Raw genomic sequence first — 23,752 nt, forward strand, 5'->3', positions numbered from 1 at the left:
AAATGACAAAAAATACACCGAACCCACATACATTGCCAACATCCTAGCTGACAGGTTCAGCGCAAACTCCCCACCAAAGGGCAAATATCTATCCCAGCAGAGTGCTGCCCCCCTGACATCTCAGATGCTCAGGTAAGAGCAGCCCTCTCCAAAGCAAAAAACACAACATCAATGGGACCAGATGGTGTCCCGGGCTGCGTCCTACATGAACTCCAAGAAGAGCTAAACCCAAACATAAAACTACTGTTCAATCTCAGCCTTACTACAGGATATATACCCAAAGAGTGGCGTACAGCAACAGTGGTCCCTCTCCACAAAGGTGGTGCCTCAACGGATCCTGGAAACTATCGCCCCATAAGCCTGACTAGCTTGGTCTGCAAAGCTATGGAAAGGATCATCATAGACCTCATAAATAAAGATATTGGGGACCTACAGACACTGGATCCTACCCAGTTCAGCTTTGTTAAGGGCAGATCCTGCCTCTTAAACCTGGTCGATTTCTTTGAAACAGTCACCAAGGCCATTGAAGAGGGGAACGTGGTCCACACAGCCTACCTGGACCTCGCAAAAGCCTTCGATACAATACCCCACTTGGGCATTATAGATAAGCTCACCAGCTTAAATATAAACCCCTATGTCACTAGATGGGTTGCAAACTGGCTCAAGGACAGAACCCACATGGTTAGAATTGCTGGAGCCATGTCAGACTCCAAACCAGTTACAAATGGTGTCCCACAAGGCTCAGTCCTGGGACCTCTCTTGTTCGGTATATATTTCTCGAAGGTACAGGCCAACACGGAAGGACTGTGGCTGACCAAGTTCGCAGATGACTGCAAACTGGGCGCCATAATCGACTCTCCAGCCGACACAAGCATCCTCCAAAAGGGCAGCATAGAAACAGACAACTGGTGCCAGAGCCATGGCCTCAAGCTAAACGCCAAAAAGTGTATAGTCATCCCCTTTGGAAAAAAAAAAGTGCCCACAAATTACCACATAGGTGGTAATCCATTAAGTACAGAAGAAGTAATTAGGGACCTGGGGACTAGCAATCTCTCATTTGACAACCACGTGGCCAAAGTGGTTAGAAAAACATTTTATATAGCCCACCTAATCATGAAGGGATTCACATCTAAATCAGGGGAGGTCATCGTGCCTCTTTACTCATCCCTCATCAGGCCCATAATTGAGTACAATGCCCCTTTTGGGATGTACCTTACCAGACACCTGCAGCAACTGGAAAGATCCCAAAAGTACCTCACCAAGAGGATCAAAGGGCTCAAACAGATGCCATATGCTGCCCGGTTAAAGAAACTCCAGCTCTACTCAGTGGCATACCGCCTGCTCAGAGGCGATCTGTGCCTGACATATAAAGCCATGTCCAACCCAGAATTAATGGACATGCTGCACCTCAGAAAATCCAAATCCCATCGAGCTACGTGCTCGAGAGATTTGAACCTCAGTACTGAAATAAATCGTATATGCTGGAGGGACAGATTCATAACCCAGAGGCTCCCTTCACTCTGGAATAAAATCCCAGTCCAGGTTAGGCAAAGTCCCTCATTGACTCTCTTCAAGAGGGATCTCAATGAGTGGATAGGAGATCGTAGGTTTACCATGGGTATCACTTCTGTGTCACTGTTAGACAGAGGCACAGTATACTAACCTCGAAAAAGGGCATAGCAAAATTAATTTAAAATAGGTGGCAAAAGCCAAACACACTCTGGCTAGGCTTATAAATGCCCTAGGGCAGATAGCCTAGTATGAACCTATGAACCTATAAGCAGAAAGGAATAAATAATAATGTGAAATGTTTTAAGGATGAAGACATACTGAACCCAGTAATGACATGTTCAACTATTTCTCTGTATTACAGAATCTATATTTATTAATTTCTCCCACTTTTTCTACAGACTTTGTGAACCAACATGTACATAGTTTGACTGTCATGATTTGGTCAAAGATTGATAAGATGTGTGAAGCACTTACTGCATTTAGTATATTTGGTTTATTCCCTCAGTGACTGGCATGACGCTGTTGCAGACTGCTGAGATGTGTGATACACTTACCGAATTCAGTACATTCATATTGCTTCAATTCTGTGTGAATGACATAATCCTGTCGAAGCTTGCTGAGTTTGCTGAAACACTTACTGCATTTGGAACATTTATATGGTTTCAGTCATGTGTGAATGACTTGATGCCTTTTCATGCTACTGGCCCATTTGAAAGACTTACCACATTCGGTACATTTATGTGGTTTCGTGCCTGTGTGAATGGCATGATGTGACTGAAGATGACTTAGCTGTGTGAAACACTTACGGCATAAAGTACATTTATATGGTTTCAGTCCTGTGTGAATGGCATAATGTTTTCGAAGACTGCTTAGCTGTGTGAAGCACTTACTGCATTCAGTACATTTATATGGTTTCAGTCCTGTGTGAATGGCATAATGCTTTCGAAGACTGCCTAGTTGTGTGTAACACTTACTGCATTCAGCACATTTATACGGTTTCAGTCCTGTGTGAATGGCTTGATGCTGTTTCAGGCCACTGGCACGTGTGAAAGCCTTACTGCATTCAGCACATTTGTGCGTTTCTTTTTTTGTGTGAAATCTCTTAGTTGTGTCACATTCAGAGCTCCTGCTGCCGCCATGTCCTGAGTGAAGTGTTGGAGTAGGAGTAAGAGAAAGCTCATCACACGCCTTCACCGGCTGAGTATGTGGCGGTAGATGCTCTGTCAGATGATGTGCTGCAGGTGTTCCAGTGTTACATTCAGAGCTCCTGCTGCAGCCATGTCCTGAGTGAAGTCTTGGAGATGGAGTACGAGAAAGCTCATCACACACCTTCACTGGCTGAGTATGCAGTGGTAGATGCTCTGTCTGGTGATGTGCCGCAGGGGTTCCATTGTCAAGTTCAGGGGTTTGGTGGCAGTGATGATCTGATGGAAGCTGTGGTACACAAGTGACATAAACCTCGTCACTGTCTTTTCCAGGCTGAGACCTCTGCTGGACGTTCCTTGTAGGGTGATGTAACTGTGTTTTCAAAAGAGCTGGCTGTTGACTGCGATTCACATTACAGTCCGCACGCTTCATACCTAAAGCAAATTATTTGAAAGTATTTTATTACAAGAACAAAGGAAATATGAAATTTATTTCATCAGAATGATGAGTGCACAGTTTAGCAATTAAATTTTTTTTTGATTTGTTTTCGTTTATTAAGTATTTTATTCTGTTATTAGCACCACTAATAAAATAAGGTTAGGTAGTTCAGTTCCACTTTTTATCAGAATTTGGTCAATGTGAGTAGGTGTTTAGTTTATTTCAGCCAAATGCTCTTTTTTATCAGGTAGCCTAAATCACAAACTTAACTGCTGCTTTACAATTTTGTAAAACTGACATATAGCCCTTTTCTCACCTTTCTTTCCAGTTCACTCTTCCCTCCAAAATAACCATTTTCCTCACATCTAACTTCCGCCATTCATAGTTTTAGGTAATCTCAGATACATGCTTCACAGTTTGATCTCTGTTCCCTGTTTACCTCCCTTTTGTTAATGTACTGCCTACTTGACTATTTTTCATCCCCTGTCAAGTATCTATATGTAACCACAAGTTTATAACAAATCCTCTCTATGTTCACCCAGTCTTGTTTAAAACTCAAAAGGATGAAATACTCCCCCCCCCCCTTTCCTGATATAACTGTGGCAGTCTGACATGCATCAAGAATTTTACCACAGCAGTGATCAGTATCATATATGATATAAATATTACAGATATGTGAGCAATTCACTATAACTGTAGCTGTTTGAGTAAGATCACTTTTGTAGTTTGAGCTTCCACACCTTTAGTAGTTTTAGTCCTGTGAAATTTTAGGAGGAAGGAGGAGCATAAATTAGGAATAGAGATGGCCCTTATCCTCACCTGTATCTGCCTCGATCCACAGCTTCTAAGGCAGAGCACCACAGTTTGAATACTTTAAATAATGGCTAATTATGATGCAGCTCTCCATCCACAGAACACAGCTTTCATCTTCACCGGTAAAAAAGAAAAAAGATGATGAGGGCTGATTGCCTTCTTATCAAGGATTCAGGTATGCATCTTCACATGAAGAGGAGTCTGTCTATGTTTGTGTCTACAGAGCTTTGGGATGTGGGCTGGCTGGGCACATATCTTCCTGCAGGTAATCCCAATATGTTAAGAACTCTGCCACAGTACCGACCTTACTCACAAATATTAACAATAATGCCTGATAGGATTATAGGGACATATCAGACTGCATAAGGATGTTGTCAGGTTCCTCACAGAAGATAAAGGGAGTTCCCCACTCCAAGAAGATCCAGTATTTCCTTATAATATGTACCTTGGACAGCATTACTGTGCTTAGCCAACAATCTCTGAAAGTCTCAGAAGTTTTTTCCTATTGTACAGTGCTGTCAATTTGAAAGATGTTAGCTTCTTCCTTTAAAAAAGGGTAGTCTAATCCTTTTTTATTTCTAATGAAAAAATGTCACATATTGTAGTGTTAGAAATGGCTAGAGGACACTAAGTATGCATATTTGAGAGCTTATCAACAAGAAAGCAACTGTTACTGTGCGAGTGTTTATCTACTTGTGTTTGAATTTGAAACAATTCCATTAAACAATATTCAACACTGCTGTGCTTATCAAATTGGAGACGTAACACTAAAATGTGTTAAGTAACATTTTAAAACCCAGCACAATTTTGTGCTAATAAACGCTACTCCGAAACACCCAGCCATTCTTCTCTAAGGGGAGTTACGACATGCTCACTTTTACATAATCAAATGTACAACCCTTTGCTAGGGTTTTCATGAAGCTCGTCATCAAAGTAATAAGGTTTATATCAAATTTTTGTCCATATAGTTAACTAACTTCAATGTACATGTTTGGGGCGTATAATCTTTTAACATTGTTCTTAGAGTAGCTAAACAACAGATTTTGTGCAGTTCTGTGCATTATAAATGTATGTTTTTGCATTCTTGTGATGTTATTTACATGTAATACTGCTTTTTTAATAAACATTTTGGATTTTATTGTTATATTTTTGTACTGCAACTAGTTTGGTCTAAATGTCTTGAAGTGGTTGCTTTGGATTATGTGATACCATTGTGTCTAAAATGCAGTGTCTGCATTATGTAATTTAGTTCTGAACAAGTCCATTTAGTGTGAGGAATAAAGTTCTACACTATTATATTAAAGCCTTAGAAGTTGAATTGTGTGGTGCGCCATCAAACACCCAAAAATACCCAACGCCAAATGAAAATCAAACTAATTTTTCAGACTAGCATGCTGCTAACAAAAAGGTTGTACCCAACAAGTTGCTTTTGACAATTTAAAAACTGTGCTGTGTTTTAGTAATTTATTTGTTGTATACACTGATGCATCTTGTGTTGAATTAGATGCCGTGTTACTTCTGGAAATAGTTGGTGAGAAACACCTAGTCCACTACCTGCAACATAGTAGGAATGTCTCAGTATTAAGTTGGCACTTACGTCCCTACAGCCTTACTTATTAGAATTCAGGGTCACTCTGGTAACTGACCATGCACTCCTACAGTGGTTGTACAAACAACAGGATGTCAACATAAAGTTGAACAGAAACAATGTATCATTACAGCCATTCCATTACATTGACACAGGTCTGGCAGTAGTCACTCGAATGCAGACAGATTATCCTGGTTTCACACCCAATCTCATTCCCTATATAATGATGGATTCTATGCTGGGAAGGGTTTTTTTATGAGATAGAGGTTAGTCAAAAAGGTTAAAAATGTTGTTTTATGGTCATGCGTACATACCACATAATGTATACATGCAGTCATGGTTCATATCTACCATCACTGTATAAATTAGGAAAGCAGAGGTTAATTGTGAAACACTTGCTGGAGAAGGTGTGAGCTTATTTGTGGAATAAAAAGAGTCTTTCCTGTACATTTACTTGTGGAATAACAGAAGCTTTGCTGTGTATTTACTTATGGAACACCAGAAGCTTTCCTGCACATTTACTTGTGGAATACTAGAAACTTTCCTGGAATTTATCTGTGAAATACCAGAAACTGTCCTGGAATTTACCTGTGGAGTACCAGGAGGTTACCTATGGACTTAGGTTCATAGTTTAGAACTAGGCTAACTGCCCTTGTGAGCCATTTCAAGCCTAGCCAATTACCCCATGTGAGAATCAAACCCTTCACCTTGCACCTATAAGGTAAACACCTTAACCATTATGCCATCCTCCCCTACTGTGAAATAATAGTTGTGGGTCAACTTAACCAAACTGCCATAATCAAGGACTAAAATAAAACCCTAAATTTATTTCATGCAGAAAGTATGTTTATTTTTGTACACTTATTTTCATTTTTCTTTCTAAGGAGGAACTTTATCCTGATCTACCCTTTAAATAAACTGCACAACAAACTGACATTTCTGTCTCTGGTGCAGTTTACAATATTAGTAGCTGAACAGTTACAGAGCACTCACCTTTGGTGCTGGAAGATGAGAACGTTGTGGGTTCTATTTCCACCCCAGATGACTGGATTTATTTTCCATTGCTGACAACATTAGGGCATAAGTGCACAGTACTTTAATGAAACAGTAAATGAAGTCCCATCCACCTGAGCTGCTTGCAGTTCTGATGGATGTACAATATCCCATGGTGTTATCAATATGAGTTGGGGAGGTTCCCTTGGGCCATAGCTAAATCTTACCTATCAGTATGACTACCGCCTTGGATTTTCCACGGAATGGGGCTATTGGCCTAGTGGGACTAACCTGGTCAGCAAAGGGTACAGACTGCATAAGTGTGTGTACAGTATATATGTATGCATGTACTCATATCAGATATTTATATACCAGGTCTATATGAGAAAACCATACAAAAATACAACAATAAGTAATAAAATCATTGAAACATCATAAATATGAATACAACCACTAAACATTTATCAGCAAAAACAAGCAAAACATACTTTACACCAACAAATAAGCATCCAACTCAATCTAAAACCACTACATAATGCCTTCAAAACTGCCAATGAAGAATACAAGTAATTTCCATTTAACACACAGAATAACTGCATATCCCTTTGAATGGTATCCTCTTTTGGCAAAATCATTGGGACTACAGTTATCAATGGAGCTCAAATATCATAAACACAACTTTGTTGCGTACCAAAAGCAAACATCATAACTCTTACAGCAGAGAATCCTGAACCCTAAAGACATCTCTAACAATAATGTCAAAACAATATAATTTTGCTGTAAGCATCTAATACGTGACTTGATCACATAAAATGAACTAGGGATGGCTGAATGCAGTATTATGCATTTGGAAAACAAAAGCTCCAAAAATTAGCTCCGTATGGGGTGCCATCCAGAAATCTTAAATACAAAATCAATATCATTCAGATGTAATTTGAGTTCCATCTCCTTAATATTAAAGAAGACGACAACCTTAAGTTAAGATGCACATAAGGATTACAAATGTTTTTGCATACATCTGTTTACACATGCATTTTGCAATAAGCTGTTTTATCCTTACAGAGTTATGGGCAGACTGGAGTCTCTCCTGGCAACAAATAAGCACAAAGCACTGAAAAACATTCCGGAAAAGAACCATACTGTTAAATAACACACAATCCCACTCATGCAAACACACCTATGGGGAAGTTGGACAATGATAGCTCACCTACAGTTTGCAATGGGAAGGACAATACAGACCATGAATAAAACCCACAGGACACAGGGAGGAAATATAGTCTGCAGAAGGCAACACAGCAAAGAATCAAAATCATGAACATTTTGCTCTAACATGGCAACACCACTGACTTATATTACATCAGACTGTTATATTAGATAAAAATGATACACTGCTGGAATCAGTCTTAATAGCAATCAAAAGCTATGCTACAGTGACTTATTACATAGAAGAGCCATCAAAGAAAGATATATTACAAGACTGCTTAAGAATAATTTGGGACCACAAATACACCTAAAAAACAGGAAGGGTGCTTAGAGAAAGGAGACGAAGGTGGGTTAAGGATGTACAGTAATAGCACACAACAGAAAGCTAATGGAAAGACACTAGTTTAGGGATACAAGTAATAAGGAAGTAGGGGACACATGGAGATAAATGAAACGTGAAAAAAGGAAAGCAAGAAATAAAGATATTAATCTGAGTAAGTTAATAAAGAACTGGAAAATAATATACAAAGAGGAATGGGAAGTTTTGAATGAAAATACCAAGAACTTAACTATATGATGTCTGGAACAAGACAGACGACAGGATACAAAAAAGCAATAAAAAGTATAAGCAGAAAATAAATAAGTGACAGTAAGGTGTGGAAATTTCTTTGAAAGCTGGCTCAAAATAAGAAAAGCCAGCTGGTATATGTGGTATAGCAGTAGGGAATATATAATAATGTAAAATGTTTTAAGGATGAAAACATACTGAAACCAATAATGACATATGCAACTATTTCTAGTGCTGTATTATACAACTTGTGTTTAATTTCTCCCGCTTTTTCAATAGACTTTGTAAACCAATATGTATGTAGTCTTAATTTCTCCAAATAGTTTGGGTTTCTAATACCATGATGGTAATGGACCCTTCCTAAGTTAAAGTATGATTAAAGTTCATGAAATTAGTATTGTTTCAATCTTTGTTGTCAGCCAAAAGTGCTTTTCGCAGCACCCGCAATGTGCCCAGTAATGACTACTTCTGCAATTTGTATGGGGTTACACGTATTGGTAACATATCTAGTTACAATTGTAGATAAGATCCATTGCTCCTACTACTATTGGAACTGTCTAGGTATCTTTCTTCCACATTGCTCTCATTTCTGCCTGCAGATCTTGATATTTTATGACTGTGTCTCTCTGTACGTAAGATGCTGTAGTCACTGGGTATACTGATTTCAATGATCAATGTTACTTTTGTCTTCTTTTCTTGTGTCACTATAACCAGTTTTCTAGCATCTATTTTTTGAACTGTTGGTAATGGGTGATCCCATTTGATATAAACTTCATAATTTTCTATGATGCTTTATGGCTCATGTTTCCAGTTTTTTTTCAGCCACTTCAATACCATAATGTTTACACAATCCCGGGTGCAACAGTCTTGCCATACTATTATGCCTTTCAGTATACAGTCCTTCTGCCATTAGTATGTCACAACCAGAAATGAGGTGTGTGACCTTTTCCAATCCAGTTTTATAAAACCTACATTTGTCTGTTTCTCCCACATGTTCAATGGACTTTGGGCTGCCAATATTAATCTTTCATCTCTTAGTTTGAATTTGCCTCTCCTTAACCATTCCAGCATTCGTTCCTGATCAACATGAAGTTCTTCCAGAAGTTTTCGATACTTGCAACTATATTTATGCTTTTTCCACATTTCTTGCCTTCTCATCTGATCCTTCACCTTATATTCTTTCTTTTGTTTTTTGGCACATTCAGTTGCTGCCTGATTTTTATCTACTTCTGGTTTTATTTCCATTCCTGCTTGATGCCGATATGCTTCTGCTAAATGAATCAGAGAAGTCATCTTAGATTTATTCTCCTCATGTTTCAAAACTTTCACTATGTTTGGGTCTTCTGAGGTCAGCAGATATGTATGGAGTCCCACGACTGCAGATCTATACATGTAATTAATTTCAAGGAGGCTCATTCCTCCTTCGGAACAGGGAATATATAATCTTAATATACACTGATTTTTTATAAATCATTTGGGGAGCATGAAGCATCCTTCTTGCTTTCCTATCTAATCTATCCAACACATTTTGGGGCCAGTCAATCATTCCAAAACTGTAAGTTAGGACAGGAACAGCAAATTGGTTTATAGCTTGGATTTTGTTCCTAAATGTCAACGCTGTTTCAGTATTAATTTAAGTCTTCTAAAGTATTCCTTGCTAATTTTTTTTCACATTTTTTCATGTTTTATTGTTGATCTTTCATCAGTTCCAAAACATTTATACACTCCCTCTTGCTCAAGTTCTTTTATCTTACATTCTTGCCCTAAACTGATATTTTCCTGCTTTAAAGGTTGCTTTTGCACACTTACCAAGACCAAATGACATTCTTACATCATCTGAAAAAGTTTTGACAACCTGCAGCTGTGCTTTCAGTTCCTCATATGATGAGCTATACAGTTTTAAATCATAGACCAAGAAGATGAGAAATTTTTACACACTGTTGTTTTCTAGGAGCCAAATTGTAGCCATGGCCTAAGCTGTTAAGTAAACAGCTTAATGGGTTAATGGCAAAGCAGAATACCAACAATGACAGTGGGTCACCCTGGAATATTCCCCTTTGAGTTTTTATCCCTGGGATAGTAATCTGTCCTTTATCATGGCTTAACTGCAAAGTGGTTTGTCACTCAAATACAGTCTATCAGTATGGGGTATATCTTGTACATTTTTACACACGCTTTTATCCATGAATGTGGGATACTGTCAAATGATTTTTATAGTCAGTCCATGCAATACTTAAATACTTCCCCTTTTTACAGTTCTCCAGTATGACTATTTAACAAAATGATCATTTGTTCCATATGACTTTCTTTTATTGCCCTTTTGGTCTACTGCCATAATTGAGTTTTCTTCTAAACGACTATCATCTCTGCCACCATCAATTCCCGTGTGTAGTTTATATGTCGTCATAAGGCAAGTTATTGGTCTATAATTTTTAGGGTTGCTTGCACATTCACTCTTAAGTAGGAGCATTGTTTTGCCCGTTGGCCATGTTGGTGTCTGTCTGGGGTGTGCATATAAACAGTTTTTATTCATGGCTAAATCTTCATGCAAAGATGTCAATACTTTTGACCGAAAGTTAGGTACTGCATCGGGATCTGGTGTTTTCCAATTAAAGGCTTTTTTTAACTTTGTTTCAATCTCTCTGGCTGTTACTTCATCCAATTTCATATTATGCACCTTTAAGCTTCTTAGTCTTTCTTTTACTTCTTCCATCCATTTAGCATCTTTGTTATGTTCCACAGGATCTTCATAAATACTTCTCCAAAATGATTCTACTTCCACTTTTTTTGGTGTCTTTCAATTCCTTTTACCTTGTTTCCCAATTCCCTATAAATCTTTTTTGAGTCGTCAATAAATTGCTTATTTTGTACTTTTCCTTTATATTTATCTGTGTATCTTCTAAGTTTTTCCTCCTGTGCTGAACGTTTAGTTTATTTGCGATAGTGCATGATCGATCCTGGTCTGTTCTAATACTGCGTATTGCTTATATCACATCTTATTTAATATTTCTGTTGATCTATTCCCTCTTCTATAGTCTTCTAACAGTGAGACTTCTTGTCTTAATTGCTTTATAGTTTTCTCTACTCGATACTTCCATGATGGTATTCGATTTCTCCACTTCCTTTCCCTCGCTACCCTCTGTTCTTGTGGTAGAACTTCATCACTTATTAATTTAGCAGCACAGTAATATAGCCTGTTTACTTTGGTTATATTTCATGTATTTCTATGGACAGTCCTAATTACTACATTCATTTGTTTTATCAGACTTCTGACTTTTTGGGTTTTATTGACCTTCTGCAGTCTATTTCTCTTTGATTTTAATATATCTATCCATGTCTATTAAATCAAGCAACTCTTCTCTTAGCTCATTTTCTCCCAACCTGAGGGCACATCACTTGTTTTCCATTTCCTGCAGGCATTCTATAAAAATTTCTATAGGATCTAACTGTGGCTTCTTCGCTTCAATTTCATCCTGTGCCATCCGTTGCTCTGTCATATGGGAACTCACTGGCCTATCACTCCTCAACATTGACTGCAGCAGAGTTTCCACAGTTTCCTGTTCCTTTCCTTGCTGTCTAGCTTCAAGTAAACATTTATACTGGTTTCCTGTGGAAGGCTCCAAAATATCTTGATATGGCACCTCACCAACTGCTTCCTGGAGTCTATATTAGATAGTCGAACATTGAAAAGAGTGAACGCTTTTACATAGACTCCTAATAACTGAAACCACACAATGTCTAACATATGGAACATCGATTTTTTTTTCCACAGGTAAAAAAAAAAAAAAAAAAAAAAATGTGGGAATAAAAACACAGTTCCGGCCATTCAACATTCTGTGGTTTTGGTTATCAGAGTTCGATGTTAGAGCGTTCGCTCTTTTCAATGCTTGATGTCCTGATATAGACCCGCTTCGTGTTCCATTGGTTTCCCCTTAAATGTGATATCCATTGCTCTATTCTGTTGTGGTGATTTCTGAATTAGGTTTTCTACACTGAATCCTTCACTTCGCATGTACTCCATAACCTCAGTTTCCATTTCTTTAAATTCTACATTACTAATCTCCTTTTCTACTTTTCCTCTTTGTCTTCTTATTTTTTGCATTGTAAAGTTGCCCATGTCTGGATTCCCTTGCCTGTATTTCTCTTCAAATACCTTTGGTGCTGCTCTTTTTTTATTGGTTAGTTTGGTTTCTGCTTTGCATAAATATTACACTATATTAAATCTTTCTTTCCCATGTCCATTTTTCTTCTTCAGATGTCAACTGATCTTCCTGTTTCTCCTTACTTTGAGGACTCACTCCATCATGCTGTGATGTAACCTGTGTTAGACCTTCTGCACCAAATCCTTCACTTTGCAGGCACTCCATAACTTCAACTTCTATTTTTTTTAACTTCCAATTTACTAATCTTCTTTTCTATGTTGCATCTTTATAATATTTTTTATTGTGAAATTTTCCATATCCAGATGGGTTTGCCTGTTGAATATCTTTGGGGCTGCCTTCTTTATATTGATTAATTTGGCTTTTTTCCTTTGCATAAATATTGCACCATATCAAATCTCTTTTTCTTTCCCATGCCCATATTTCTTTTTTATACTTTTCAAAATATCTCTTGGCTTTGTTTATATTTTTGTGTTACTCAGATGCTTCTTTTTCCAAATAGATCAAAGGTTCTTGATCTATATATTGTTTTTCACAAATCTGTTGTACTAGTGAATGCAAATTTTCATGTGAAGTTTCTGACAGGTTTTCTTGCGGACGTATTTTTCTTTCTAATTTCTCTTAATCGTTTTGTATACCTTATATCTGGAAATTCTGGGCATTTTGCATAATAGTAACAATACACAATTTCTTTCTTATTCTCAATAGTCCACTTTATCGTCTTTATTGCTATTCCTTGGCCTATCAGTATTTGTGACTTTTGTGGACTACTACTTCCTTCTACAACAGGGGGGGCATCCTCCCCCTGGGCCTGAAACGGCCCCATTGTAGGAATGTTGCCATATTTTGAGGATTCTACACTGTCATTTTCTCCAGTCCTGGCACCAGTGCGCCTACCAGGAATGGGCACTTTTTATCCTGGGTCTTGTGCGCCAAGCTATCTCTCAATTTTTGACCTACTTCTATCCATGATATACGCTATATAAATGCAGTCTATATATCAGTGTTGCCTTGGTAAGATTTTGTGAAAACCGGGTCCACCTTGTGATGGTACTCACCAAGACTTGAGGATGAATTCATTTCAGCACTACTACTCTCCTTTGCTTGCGGACTTTTCATCTCTCCATTTGGACCCCATGTAGTGTCATGCAAGTGTCATGATGCTGTTGACGATTGTGAAGATGTGTGCAGCATTTACTGCATTCAGTGCACTTATTTGGTTTATTCCTGGTTTAATATCTCCAAGTCTTTTGGATTTCTAATAACATGATCAGTATGGACTCAATTCCTAAGTCAGGGTATGATTAAAGTTCATGAAATTTACTATTGTTTCAATCTTTGACCTTAGCCAAAAGTGCTCTTTGCATCACCAGCAGTCTACCCTGAAATGACTCCTGCTGCAATTTATATGGGGTTACATGGACTGGTAACATATGCAAATATGACTGTAAATTATTTTTATGAGATCCATTCCTCCAGCTACTACTGAAACCATCTTGGTATCTTTCTTCCACATTGATCTTGTTTCATCCTGCAAATCCTGGTATTTTATACTTTTGTCTCTCTTTGTATGCAAGACACTGTAATCACTGGGTATAGCAATTTCAATGATCAATGCTACTTTTTCATAAACAATTATATCTGCTTTTCTCGTATTCATTTTCTGAAATGTTGGTAATGGGTGATCCCAGACGATATAAATTTCATCATTCTGCATAATGCTTTGTGGCTCATGTTTCCAGTGCTTCTCAGCTACTTCAATATTATAATGTTTGCACAATCCCCAATGCAACAGTCTTGTCACATTATAATGCCTTTCAGTATACAGGCCCTCTGCCACTACAGTATCACACCCAGCAACAACATGTGCAACTGTTATCAGTTCTGTTTTACAGCACCGGCATTTGTCTCTTTCTCCCACGTGGTCAATGGACTTTGTAAAACAACTTGTACAGAGTCCACTATCCTGGACCACTAACATTATCCTTTCACCTTTTAGTTTAAATGTACCTTTCCTTAACCATTCCTGGATCAAATCCTGATCAACATGAGGTTGTTCCAGTAGTTTTTGTACTTGCCACAATATTTGTACCTTTCCTTAACCATTCCTGGATCAAATCCTGATCAACATGAGGTTGTTCCAGTAGTTTTTGTACTTGACACAATATTTGTACCTTTCCTTAACCATTCCTGGATCAAATCCTGACCAACATGAGGTTGTTCCAGTAGTTTTTGTACTTGCCACAATATTTGTACCTTTCCTTAACCATTCCTGGATCAAATCCTGATCAACATGAGGTTGTTCCAGTAGTTTTTGTACTTGCCACAATATTTGTACCTTTCCTTAACCATTCCTGGATCAAATCCTGATCAACATGAGGTTGTTCCAGTAGTTTTTGTACTTGCCACAATATTTGTACCTTTCCTTAACCATTCCTGGATCAAATCCTGACCAACATGAGGTTGTTCCAGTAGTTTTTGTACTTGCCACAATATTTGTACCTTTCCTTAACCATTCCTGGATCAAATCCTGACCAACATGAGGTTGTTCCAGTAGTTTTTGTACTTGCCACAATATTTGTACCTTTCCTTAACCATTCCTGGATCAAATCCTGATCAACATGAGGTTGTTCCAGTAGTTTTTGTACTTGCCACAATATTTGTACCTTTTCCTCATTCCTTGTCTTCTCATCTGATCCTTCTCAATTTCTTCTGGAACATTCACTTGTTGCCTGATTTTTGTCTACTTCTGGTTTGATTTTCATTCCCATTTGACATTGATATGCTTATCCTAAACTAAGCAGGGAAGTCATCTTAGACATGTTCTCTTCATGTTTAAAACTTTCAGTATGTTTGGATCTGATGAAGACTTTCCGTATGTTTGGATCTGATGAAGTCAGCAGATGCGTATGCAGTCCTACAATTGCAGATCTATACATGTAATTCATCTTCATACCTCTTTACCTCTTTCAGAAAGAATATATTATCTTATACACTGATTTTTTTACATCATTTTGATTTGACAAGCATTTTTTTTTTTTTTGTTTTCCAAGTGACCCAACACCTTTTGAGGCCAGTCAATCACCCCAAAACTGTAAGTTGGAACAGGAACAGCAAATTGGTTTACAGCTTGGACTTAGTTCCTCGATGTCAGCGCTGATTTCTGTATGAATTTTAGTCTTCTAAAATATTCCTTACTAAGTTTTATTTGCATTAGTTAATGTTTTATTGTCGATCCTTCATCAATTCCCACATATTTATACACCCGCCTTCTGCATCTCATTCTTGTCGCAGGCTGATGTTTTTTTGGTACTGTAGCTTTACTGCTTTAAAGGCTGTGTTTGCATATTGATCAAGAACAAATAACATTCTTACATCATCTGAAAAAATTTTGACCACTTGCAGTTGTGCTTTCAGTCCTTCATCTGATAATCTTTACAGTTTTAAATCATCCACAAAAATAAAAGGAAAAGCCTTTACACATTGTTGTTTTCCGAGGGCCACATTGTAGTCATGTCCTAATCTGTTATGTACGCACTAATGGAAAATAATTATGTGGAAAACTGTATGATACAGGAAATTGATAACTTGTGAAAAGTTATACTACATGAAAAAGTACATTTACTACAGTCCCTTTCCTTTTCAATGAATGTCACATGAACTTTCACATTTACTTGACCTACCATGAGGTCAGGCATGTGTGAACACATTACAAGGTACCATCTGAAAGTTGGAATATTAGGAGTGCAGTATCCCTCTCTGCTGTCCTGCACAGTCAGTAATAGAAAATGAAGCAAAGCACCTGGTGTAGAGCTAGAACCCTCAGCTGTATGGTCTTCCATCATCAAATGCTACAGTAATACCTGCTAACACACTGCCAATGCATACTAAGAAAGAAGACATCTGTCAAGCTCAGTCACCCATTCCAAAAGCAGAATGCTGTACCATATGGAGTTCATGTCACACCATTTTTCTAGTAGTTTAGTATGATATGTGCTACTCAGTGGGGTGTGTTAAAACAATGACTTGTTTTGCCAAAAATAAAATAAAACAATCTTTCACAGGATATTACAATTTTAACTACAACTGTAGGAAAGGCTGCGGATGCTGGGTGCGGGAGTTTAGTGTGTAGTGGGTGCTGCTTGTTGTGAGTCATCAGGGGGTGCACATATAAGCATGAAAGTAAGACTGCTGTTTATACTAGTATGAGGTTGTGCAGTTACATTTACCCCGAGGTGCTTCAACACTGGCTATTACAATATTAGATTGGGTGTAATCACTCTGCATATAGATATGGACAGGAGCTGCAAATAAAGAAAATAGGTTTAAGTTTTTGTAGAGTCTACTGCAAACTGATTACAGTAGACCGACACTCGGCATACTGAACATACATTCTTTCTTCTCTCCAGATTGTCACATTAGTGTCAGAAACAGTTAATTTTACGGCACTTATGCAGGGGAGCCTGTACTCCTTCTGCTCGAAAATGCAAAAACCCCTCTGAGTTCTATGTATATACTACTTTAGAGGTTACACAGACACAGAAAAAAGATAAATACATTCATTCCCTTCTGTTCAAGTTGATGAGGAGAGGCAGACTTCAGGTGGATGGAGATGTGCCTCTCATGCAAAAGTTACAAAGCAGATTACTTCACTTTGTTACTTATTGTAATGATCTGTCAAGGTGGACGTAGGGAAGTACATGACAGACTGGAATACTGCAACACACTGATCTAAGGAAGGACCATCATCACGCACACCCATTTTGTATACATTTGTCTCTTTCATTTTCACATTCCTCAGAATGTTATGCCTAATGCAGGATTTCTGTTGGTGTAATTTGGGACTCATATTCTATGTAAGACTATTACTTTATGAAATCATGTTTTTCTGTAGTGACCAACCCCTCACAATCTCCTTCAAGGGCTGCACCTCCTGTTCTTCCAGACTTAACACAATCCACTCTGATGTACATAATATGCTTGGGGGCAAAAGAAGATGTTGAACACAACAACCTGACTCAATGACCATGCATTTCAGCTACATACTGCACTAGTACCACCGTGCTACTATACAGATACCTCCATGTACTGCACTAGTACCACTGTGCTGCTACATGGATACCTCACCATACTGCACTAGTACCACTGTGTTACTACATGGATACCTCACCATACTGCACTAGTACCACTGTGCTGCTACAGGGATACCTCACCATACTGCACTAGTACCACTGTGTTACTACATGGATACCTCACCGTACTGCACTAGTACCACCGTGCTGCTATATGAATACCTCACCATACTGCACTAGTACCACTGTGTTACTGCATGGATACCTCACCATACTGCACTAGTACCACTGTGTTACTACATGGATACCTCACCATACTGCACTAGTACCACTGTGCTGCTACATGGATACCTCACCATACTGCACTAGTACCACTGTGCTGCTACACGGATACCTTCCCGTACTGCAATAGTACTACCATGCTGCTACATGGATACTTCTCCATACTACACTAACACCACATTGCTGCTACATGGATACCTCCCCATAATGCACTAGTGCTACTGTGCTGCTATATGGATACCTCCTCATACTGTACTACTATGACAGTGCTGCTACAGATGCCTTCCTGTAAAGTACTAGTACTACTGTGCTGCTACATGGATACCTCCTGGTACTGCACTAGTACTACCATGCTGCTACATGGATACCTTCCAATACAGCACTAGTACCACCATGCTGCTACATGGATACCTCCCCACATACTGCACTAGTACCACTGTGCTGCTACATGGGTACCTCACCATACTGCACTAGTACCACTGTGCTGCTATATTAATATCTCACCAACCAACTAAAGTTTTTATAAAAGTCAATGTTTAACACTTACTACTTCAACAGACATCTCTTTGTGAGATAAGTTCTTAGGAGTTATACTGATAACTGGTGCAAAATCTAATTTCTAATGATTATGATGATCTTACTTAATTATTTTCTAGGATGACAGGTACTTACTAGATTATACAAGACTACTGAGCTGTTAGGATCTTCAGAAGTCTAGCCTTACGTTCCCATGTAAGTAGTTGATCTTTGTATTATAGTAAGAGTAACCCATGGATGGGAAAAACATTTACATGTTTCCCCCATACATCAATACAGGAGAGGTACAACAGACACAAACTTTTGCTTACCTGTTCATTTATCCAAATTATGACTGAATACTGTAAAAAAGTTAGTCTGTTTTACATGGAGAGGAAGACTATTCATGGAAGTATTATTGCTTGTGCTACATCATCATCCCACCAACATGTTCAATTTATGTTACAAAAGAGATTAAAATCTCATGAGTGGGTATTTACGCCACCAATGCACCTCTGAATATGTGGTAGATGTGACTAAATATAAAGGTTAGAGATCTTCCCTCAGTGGCTTCTAAGATACAAAGTATAGGGGACAGGGATTTGAGACAGGCTGCATAGCTTATATAATTTAGGCTTCTGATTTTCTTAATGAGAAATCAATTTGGTCATTCCAATGAGTCAGGTGTTTGGACAGGAAGATACCAAAAAGTACATTATATTCTATGATCGACCTAATGAGCACCATGTACAGTGGAACAGTGACATCCCTAGACACTGATGTCATACCTTACTTATATGTACAGTGGAACAGTGACACCCCTAGACACTGATGTCATACCTTACTTATAGGCAGTGCAATGAAAGTAGCCACATGGTTTTTGAAGGTCAGTTCATTGTCCATATAAGTTAAAGGGCCCTCACTACTGGATCAATTTTTAGGGGTGTGTTATCAATGTTATAGACATAGGGGACATATTGCTTGGTGAAGGATACTATTATACATTTCTTGGCATTCAGTTTTAGTTTGTAATTTTGACACTACCGCCTGCACTGAGCCTAGAAAACTTGTATTGGTAACATATCTAAATATGACTGTAAATTCTTTTTTTTTATGAGACCCATTGTTCCTACTACCTTTATAACTATCTGGGTATCCTTCTTCCACATTGCCTTCATTTCTGCCTACAAATCCTGGTATTTTATGACTGTGTTTCACTGTACATAAGACACTGTAATCACTGGGTGTAGCAGTTTCAATGATCAATGCTCCTTTTGTCTTCTTTTCCTGGACTACTACATTTGGTTTTCTCACATCTATCTTTTGAAATGTTGGTAATGTGTGATCCCATGTGATATAAACTTGTTAATTTTCTATAATGCTCTGTGGTTCATGTTTCCAATGCTTCTCAGTTACTTCAATATTATTATGTTTGCACAATCCCCACTGCAACAGTCCTGCCACATTATTATGCCTTTCAGTATACAGGAATCTGCCATTAGTGTATCACACCCAGCAACAAGATGTGCATCCATTTCCAATTCTGCTTTATAAAACCTGCATTTATCTGTTACTCTGACATGTTCAATGGAATTTGTAAACCAATGTGTACACAGCCCACTATCCTGGGCTGCCAATATTAACGTTTCATCTTTTGGTTTAAATTCACCTCTCCTTAACCATTCCTGCATTTGATTTACATTGATATAAGGTTTTTCCAGGAGTTTTCTGTACTTGCAACTATATTTATGCATTTTCCACATTTCTTGCCTTCTTATCTGATCCTTCACCTTATATTCATTCTTTTTGGCATATTCAGTTGCTGCCTTATATTTATCTACTTCTGATTTGATTTGATTTCCATTCCTGCTTGACACCAATATGCTTCTGCTAAAATAAGCAGGGAAGTCATCTTAGACTTGGTCTCCTCATGTTTTAAAACTTTCTCTAAGTTTAGATCTTGTAAAGTCAGCAGGTATGTATGCAGTCCTACAATTGTTGATCTTTACAAGCAAACAATTTCAAGGAGGTCCATCCCTCCTTCAGAATGGGGAATATATAATTTTGGTACACAATGATTTTTATAAACCATTTGATAAGCATGAAGCATATTGTTTTCCAGTCCAACTGATTCAGTACCTTTTGAGGCCAGTCAATCACCCCAAAACTGCAAGTTACAACAGGAAGAGCAAATTGGTTTACAACTTGGACTTTGTCCCTAGATGTCAGAGCTTTTTTCAGTATTAATTTTAACTGTTTAAAATATTCCTTACCAGGCTGTATTTGCATTAGTTCAAGTTTTATTGTTGATCCTTTATCGATTCCCAAATATTTATACACTCCCTATTGCTTAAGTTATTTTATATCACATTCCTGTCCCAACAGATATTTTCTTGGTGCTGCAGCTTTCCTGCTTTAAAGGTTGCTTTTGCACATTTATAAAGACCAAATGACATTCTTATATCATCCAAGAAAGTTTCAACCACTTGCAGTTGTACTTGTTGTTGAGAGAGTTTATTGATGGTGTCAGAGTGCAGGTTGGTGATGAAAGCTTTGCAAGGTCTAGATAAGTAATGTGCACTGATCTGCCCTCATCTATTGCTTCAGTAACCTTCTTGAGGAATTTAATCAAGTAAGATCTGCCCTTAGAAAATCTCAACTGGCTAGGATCGAGCGTTTGCAGGTTACCCATGTCTTTATTAATTCCATAATGATCCTTTCCATAGCCTTGCAAATGAAGCTGGTCAGACTTAAGAGTGTATAATTACCTAGTACAGTTTGTGTTTCCCCTTCACACAAGAGAATTACTGCTGCTATCCTCCAATTACCCAACACAAAGCCTGTTTAGAGGCTGATGTTGAACAGTCTGTAGTGGGTTTGACAGGCCATATTTCAGGCTGCTCATTAGACAACCCAGCATGTTATCCAGTCTCACAGATGCAGTGCTCCTAGCCTTGAACATGCCTTGAGGACTTGATCTTGAAAAATCTGAAGTGGTACATATGTTGGTATGTCATGTGGGGGTAATAGGAGGGAGAAGGGGTGAAATTAGATCTAAATTTAATAGCTACTAGGTTTACAACATCATCTGGGTCTGAGTATGTGATCTCTTTTACTAGTAGCTCTGCACAATGCTGAGCTTTGGCTCTGAGGTTTCTAACAGAGTTAAAATAGGCTTTGTGGTTGTCCTGTGACTGTGTGGCCATTTTACCTCATACCTCACTGGTTGATTTAATCAGAGTCTGGACCTACTTTTTTAGATTAGCAATATTTGGTATCATGGGAGTTGCATTTATTTTTACATGCAATGATTTATTATTATTATTATAATACAACTGGGTTGCACCATAAGGGTTTGTTTTTAAATTTGGCATTGTATTTACTTTGGAGCGGACAGATGTATCAATGCAGCTGTTCATAGAATTTAGCTGTAAAGTACTGTATGTAAGCAGTAGGGTCATTAAATACGGAGGGAGTTTTGAATTTAGCTAAGTCATCACTCAGTTCTAATTGATGTACGTTATTTTGAGGATGCTTACACTCTTTAGTTTTATGATAAATGTGACAGATATGTGGACCAATTTGACCAGTGAGGAAGCTACAAATGATAGGGAGCAGAGTGCTGTCCCATACTGGTGACCATTTCAAGAGTGTTTTTTACCTTGGATTGGGGTGCTGACCACTTAGCCAGGGGAGTTTGTATTGACAAAATCCAGATTCTTCTGGGCATACAAGTTTTAGAATGTACAAGTCTCCCAGTTTCAGGAAGGATAGTTGAAGCCCCCTAAGAAAATGGTGTTTGCTTTAATGCATAGGGCCTCCATACACACTAAGTAGGAGAGGTGGGTCACTAAGGACACAGAGGGGGGGTTGTATAACTTGCTATGGCCTGATAAGGGGTTTTGTTAATGGTAACTTGGACATGGAGGAGTTCCAGGTCATTTTCTTGTCTAATGTGTCTGGATATGAAATGGTTTCTTATGAATATGGAGACATCACCACCTGGTGTGCCTTCATGTAATGCAGTGGATCTGTATGTATGGAATTAGTTGAAGTCCTGCACTCCTAAGGTGCTCTCATTGGCCTTGAATCAGGTCTCAGTGATGGTGCATATATCTGTGATTTCCAGGGTGAGAAGTGCTTGGAGGGAGTGAAGTTTTCCGTCATGACCCCTGACACTGACAGCAGCAATACCTTTAAGTCTTTCTAATTCTGTTTTGTTACACTGGAATGTTTATAAGACTAACGCAGCCTACGAAATGCACTACATGGGTGGGCAAGGGTTTGGCCAAAAAACAGAAGCCTTGCGGGACAAGTGCAGACTATCCTTGACAAAGCAGTTTGGCCCTACCATATCCTCCCAGGAAGATACACATTGTACCCTTTTGAATGACACCAGAAGTTAAGCCAATTACTGAATTAATAATTTTTTGTTCACACTGCTACATGTTTCTTGGTGATGGTAGAATGCTGCTCAAGGCTAGGCTCATATCTGTCTTGGACACTGTCATGTCTTTCTTCATATAGTCCAGTGAGGTACATCTCAGGTAATTTATACCTACATGTACAATGAATGAGTATTTGTGGTGAATCCTGATATCTGATAAGCAACTGACCATAATGCTTTCCTTGCACAGACTGGTGAGTGATACACTGGTGTGTTTCACTATGGAGTCACTATAACTAGAATATTTTATTGTGCAAAGATCTTCCTTATGGGCTTTTAAGGTGAGATGCTGTTACTCTTGCGTTATGTTTCACATGGGTTCTGCCTATGTTGTGTGTTTGTGAGGCTGCTGAAGGTGCTTGTTTTTTAGGTAACATTTAAATTGCCTTTTTGGTTTAGGTAGGTTACTTTTAATAATCTATGTATATCTTATAGGTTCATAGGTTTATACTAGGCTATCTGCCCTAAGGCATTTATAAGCCTAGCCCAAACTTTTGTGGCTTACGCCACCCCTTATATGAAAAAATACTGTGCCCATTAGTTTGTTGTGCCTCTGTCCAGCAGTGACACAGAGATGATTCCCGGGATAAACCTACGATCTCCCATGCACAGGTCAAGATTTCTCTTGAACAGAGCCAGCGAGGTGCTCTGCCTCACATGGACCGGGATTTTATTCCACAGCATAGGGAGTCTCTGAGTGATAAATCTATCCCTCCAGCACGTCCTATTTATATCCGTGCTAAGGTTTAAGTTGCTTGCTCTAGTGGTTTTGGTGGATTTGGATTTTTTGAGGTGGAGCATGTCCATTAATTCCGGGTTGGACATGGCCTTGTATGTCAGGCACATGTCACCTCTGAGCAGACGGTATGCAACTGAATAGAGCTGGAGTTTCTTCAATCTGGCAGCATATGACAGATTTTGGAGTCCCTTTATCCTTTTGGTGAGGAACTTTTGGGGTCTTTCCAATCGCTGCAGATGTCGGGCAAGATACATCCCGAATGGGGCATTGTACTC

At 38.5% G+C, this 23,752-nt stretch overlaps 1 protein-coding gene across 1 annotated transcript in view; it reads right to left on the reverse strand.

Moving 5' to 3' along the window:
* Window positions 1-2,178: 2,178 nt before the first annotated feature.
* Window positions 2,179-23,752, reverse strand: part of LOC122814386 (zinc finger protein 723-like) — a 135,873-nt gene continuing 114,299 nt past the window's right edge. The window contains exon 6 of the mRNA XM_044086969.1: window positions 2,179-3,092. Coding sequence (XP_043942904.1) covers window positions 2,179-3,092 — 914 coding nt within the window. The remainder of the gene's footprint in view (window positions 3,093-23,752) is intronic.

Source organism: Protopterus annectens, chromosome 10.part0 (assembly GCF_019279795.1).
Source record: "Protopterus annectens isolate FY-2018-M chromosome 10.part0, PAN1.0, whole genome shotgun sequence".
NCBI lineage: Eukaryota > Metazoa > Chordata > Ceratodontiformes > Protopteridae > Protopterus > Protopterus annectens.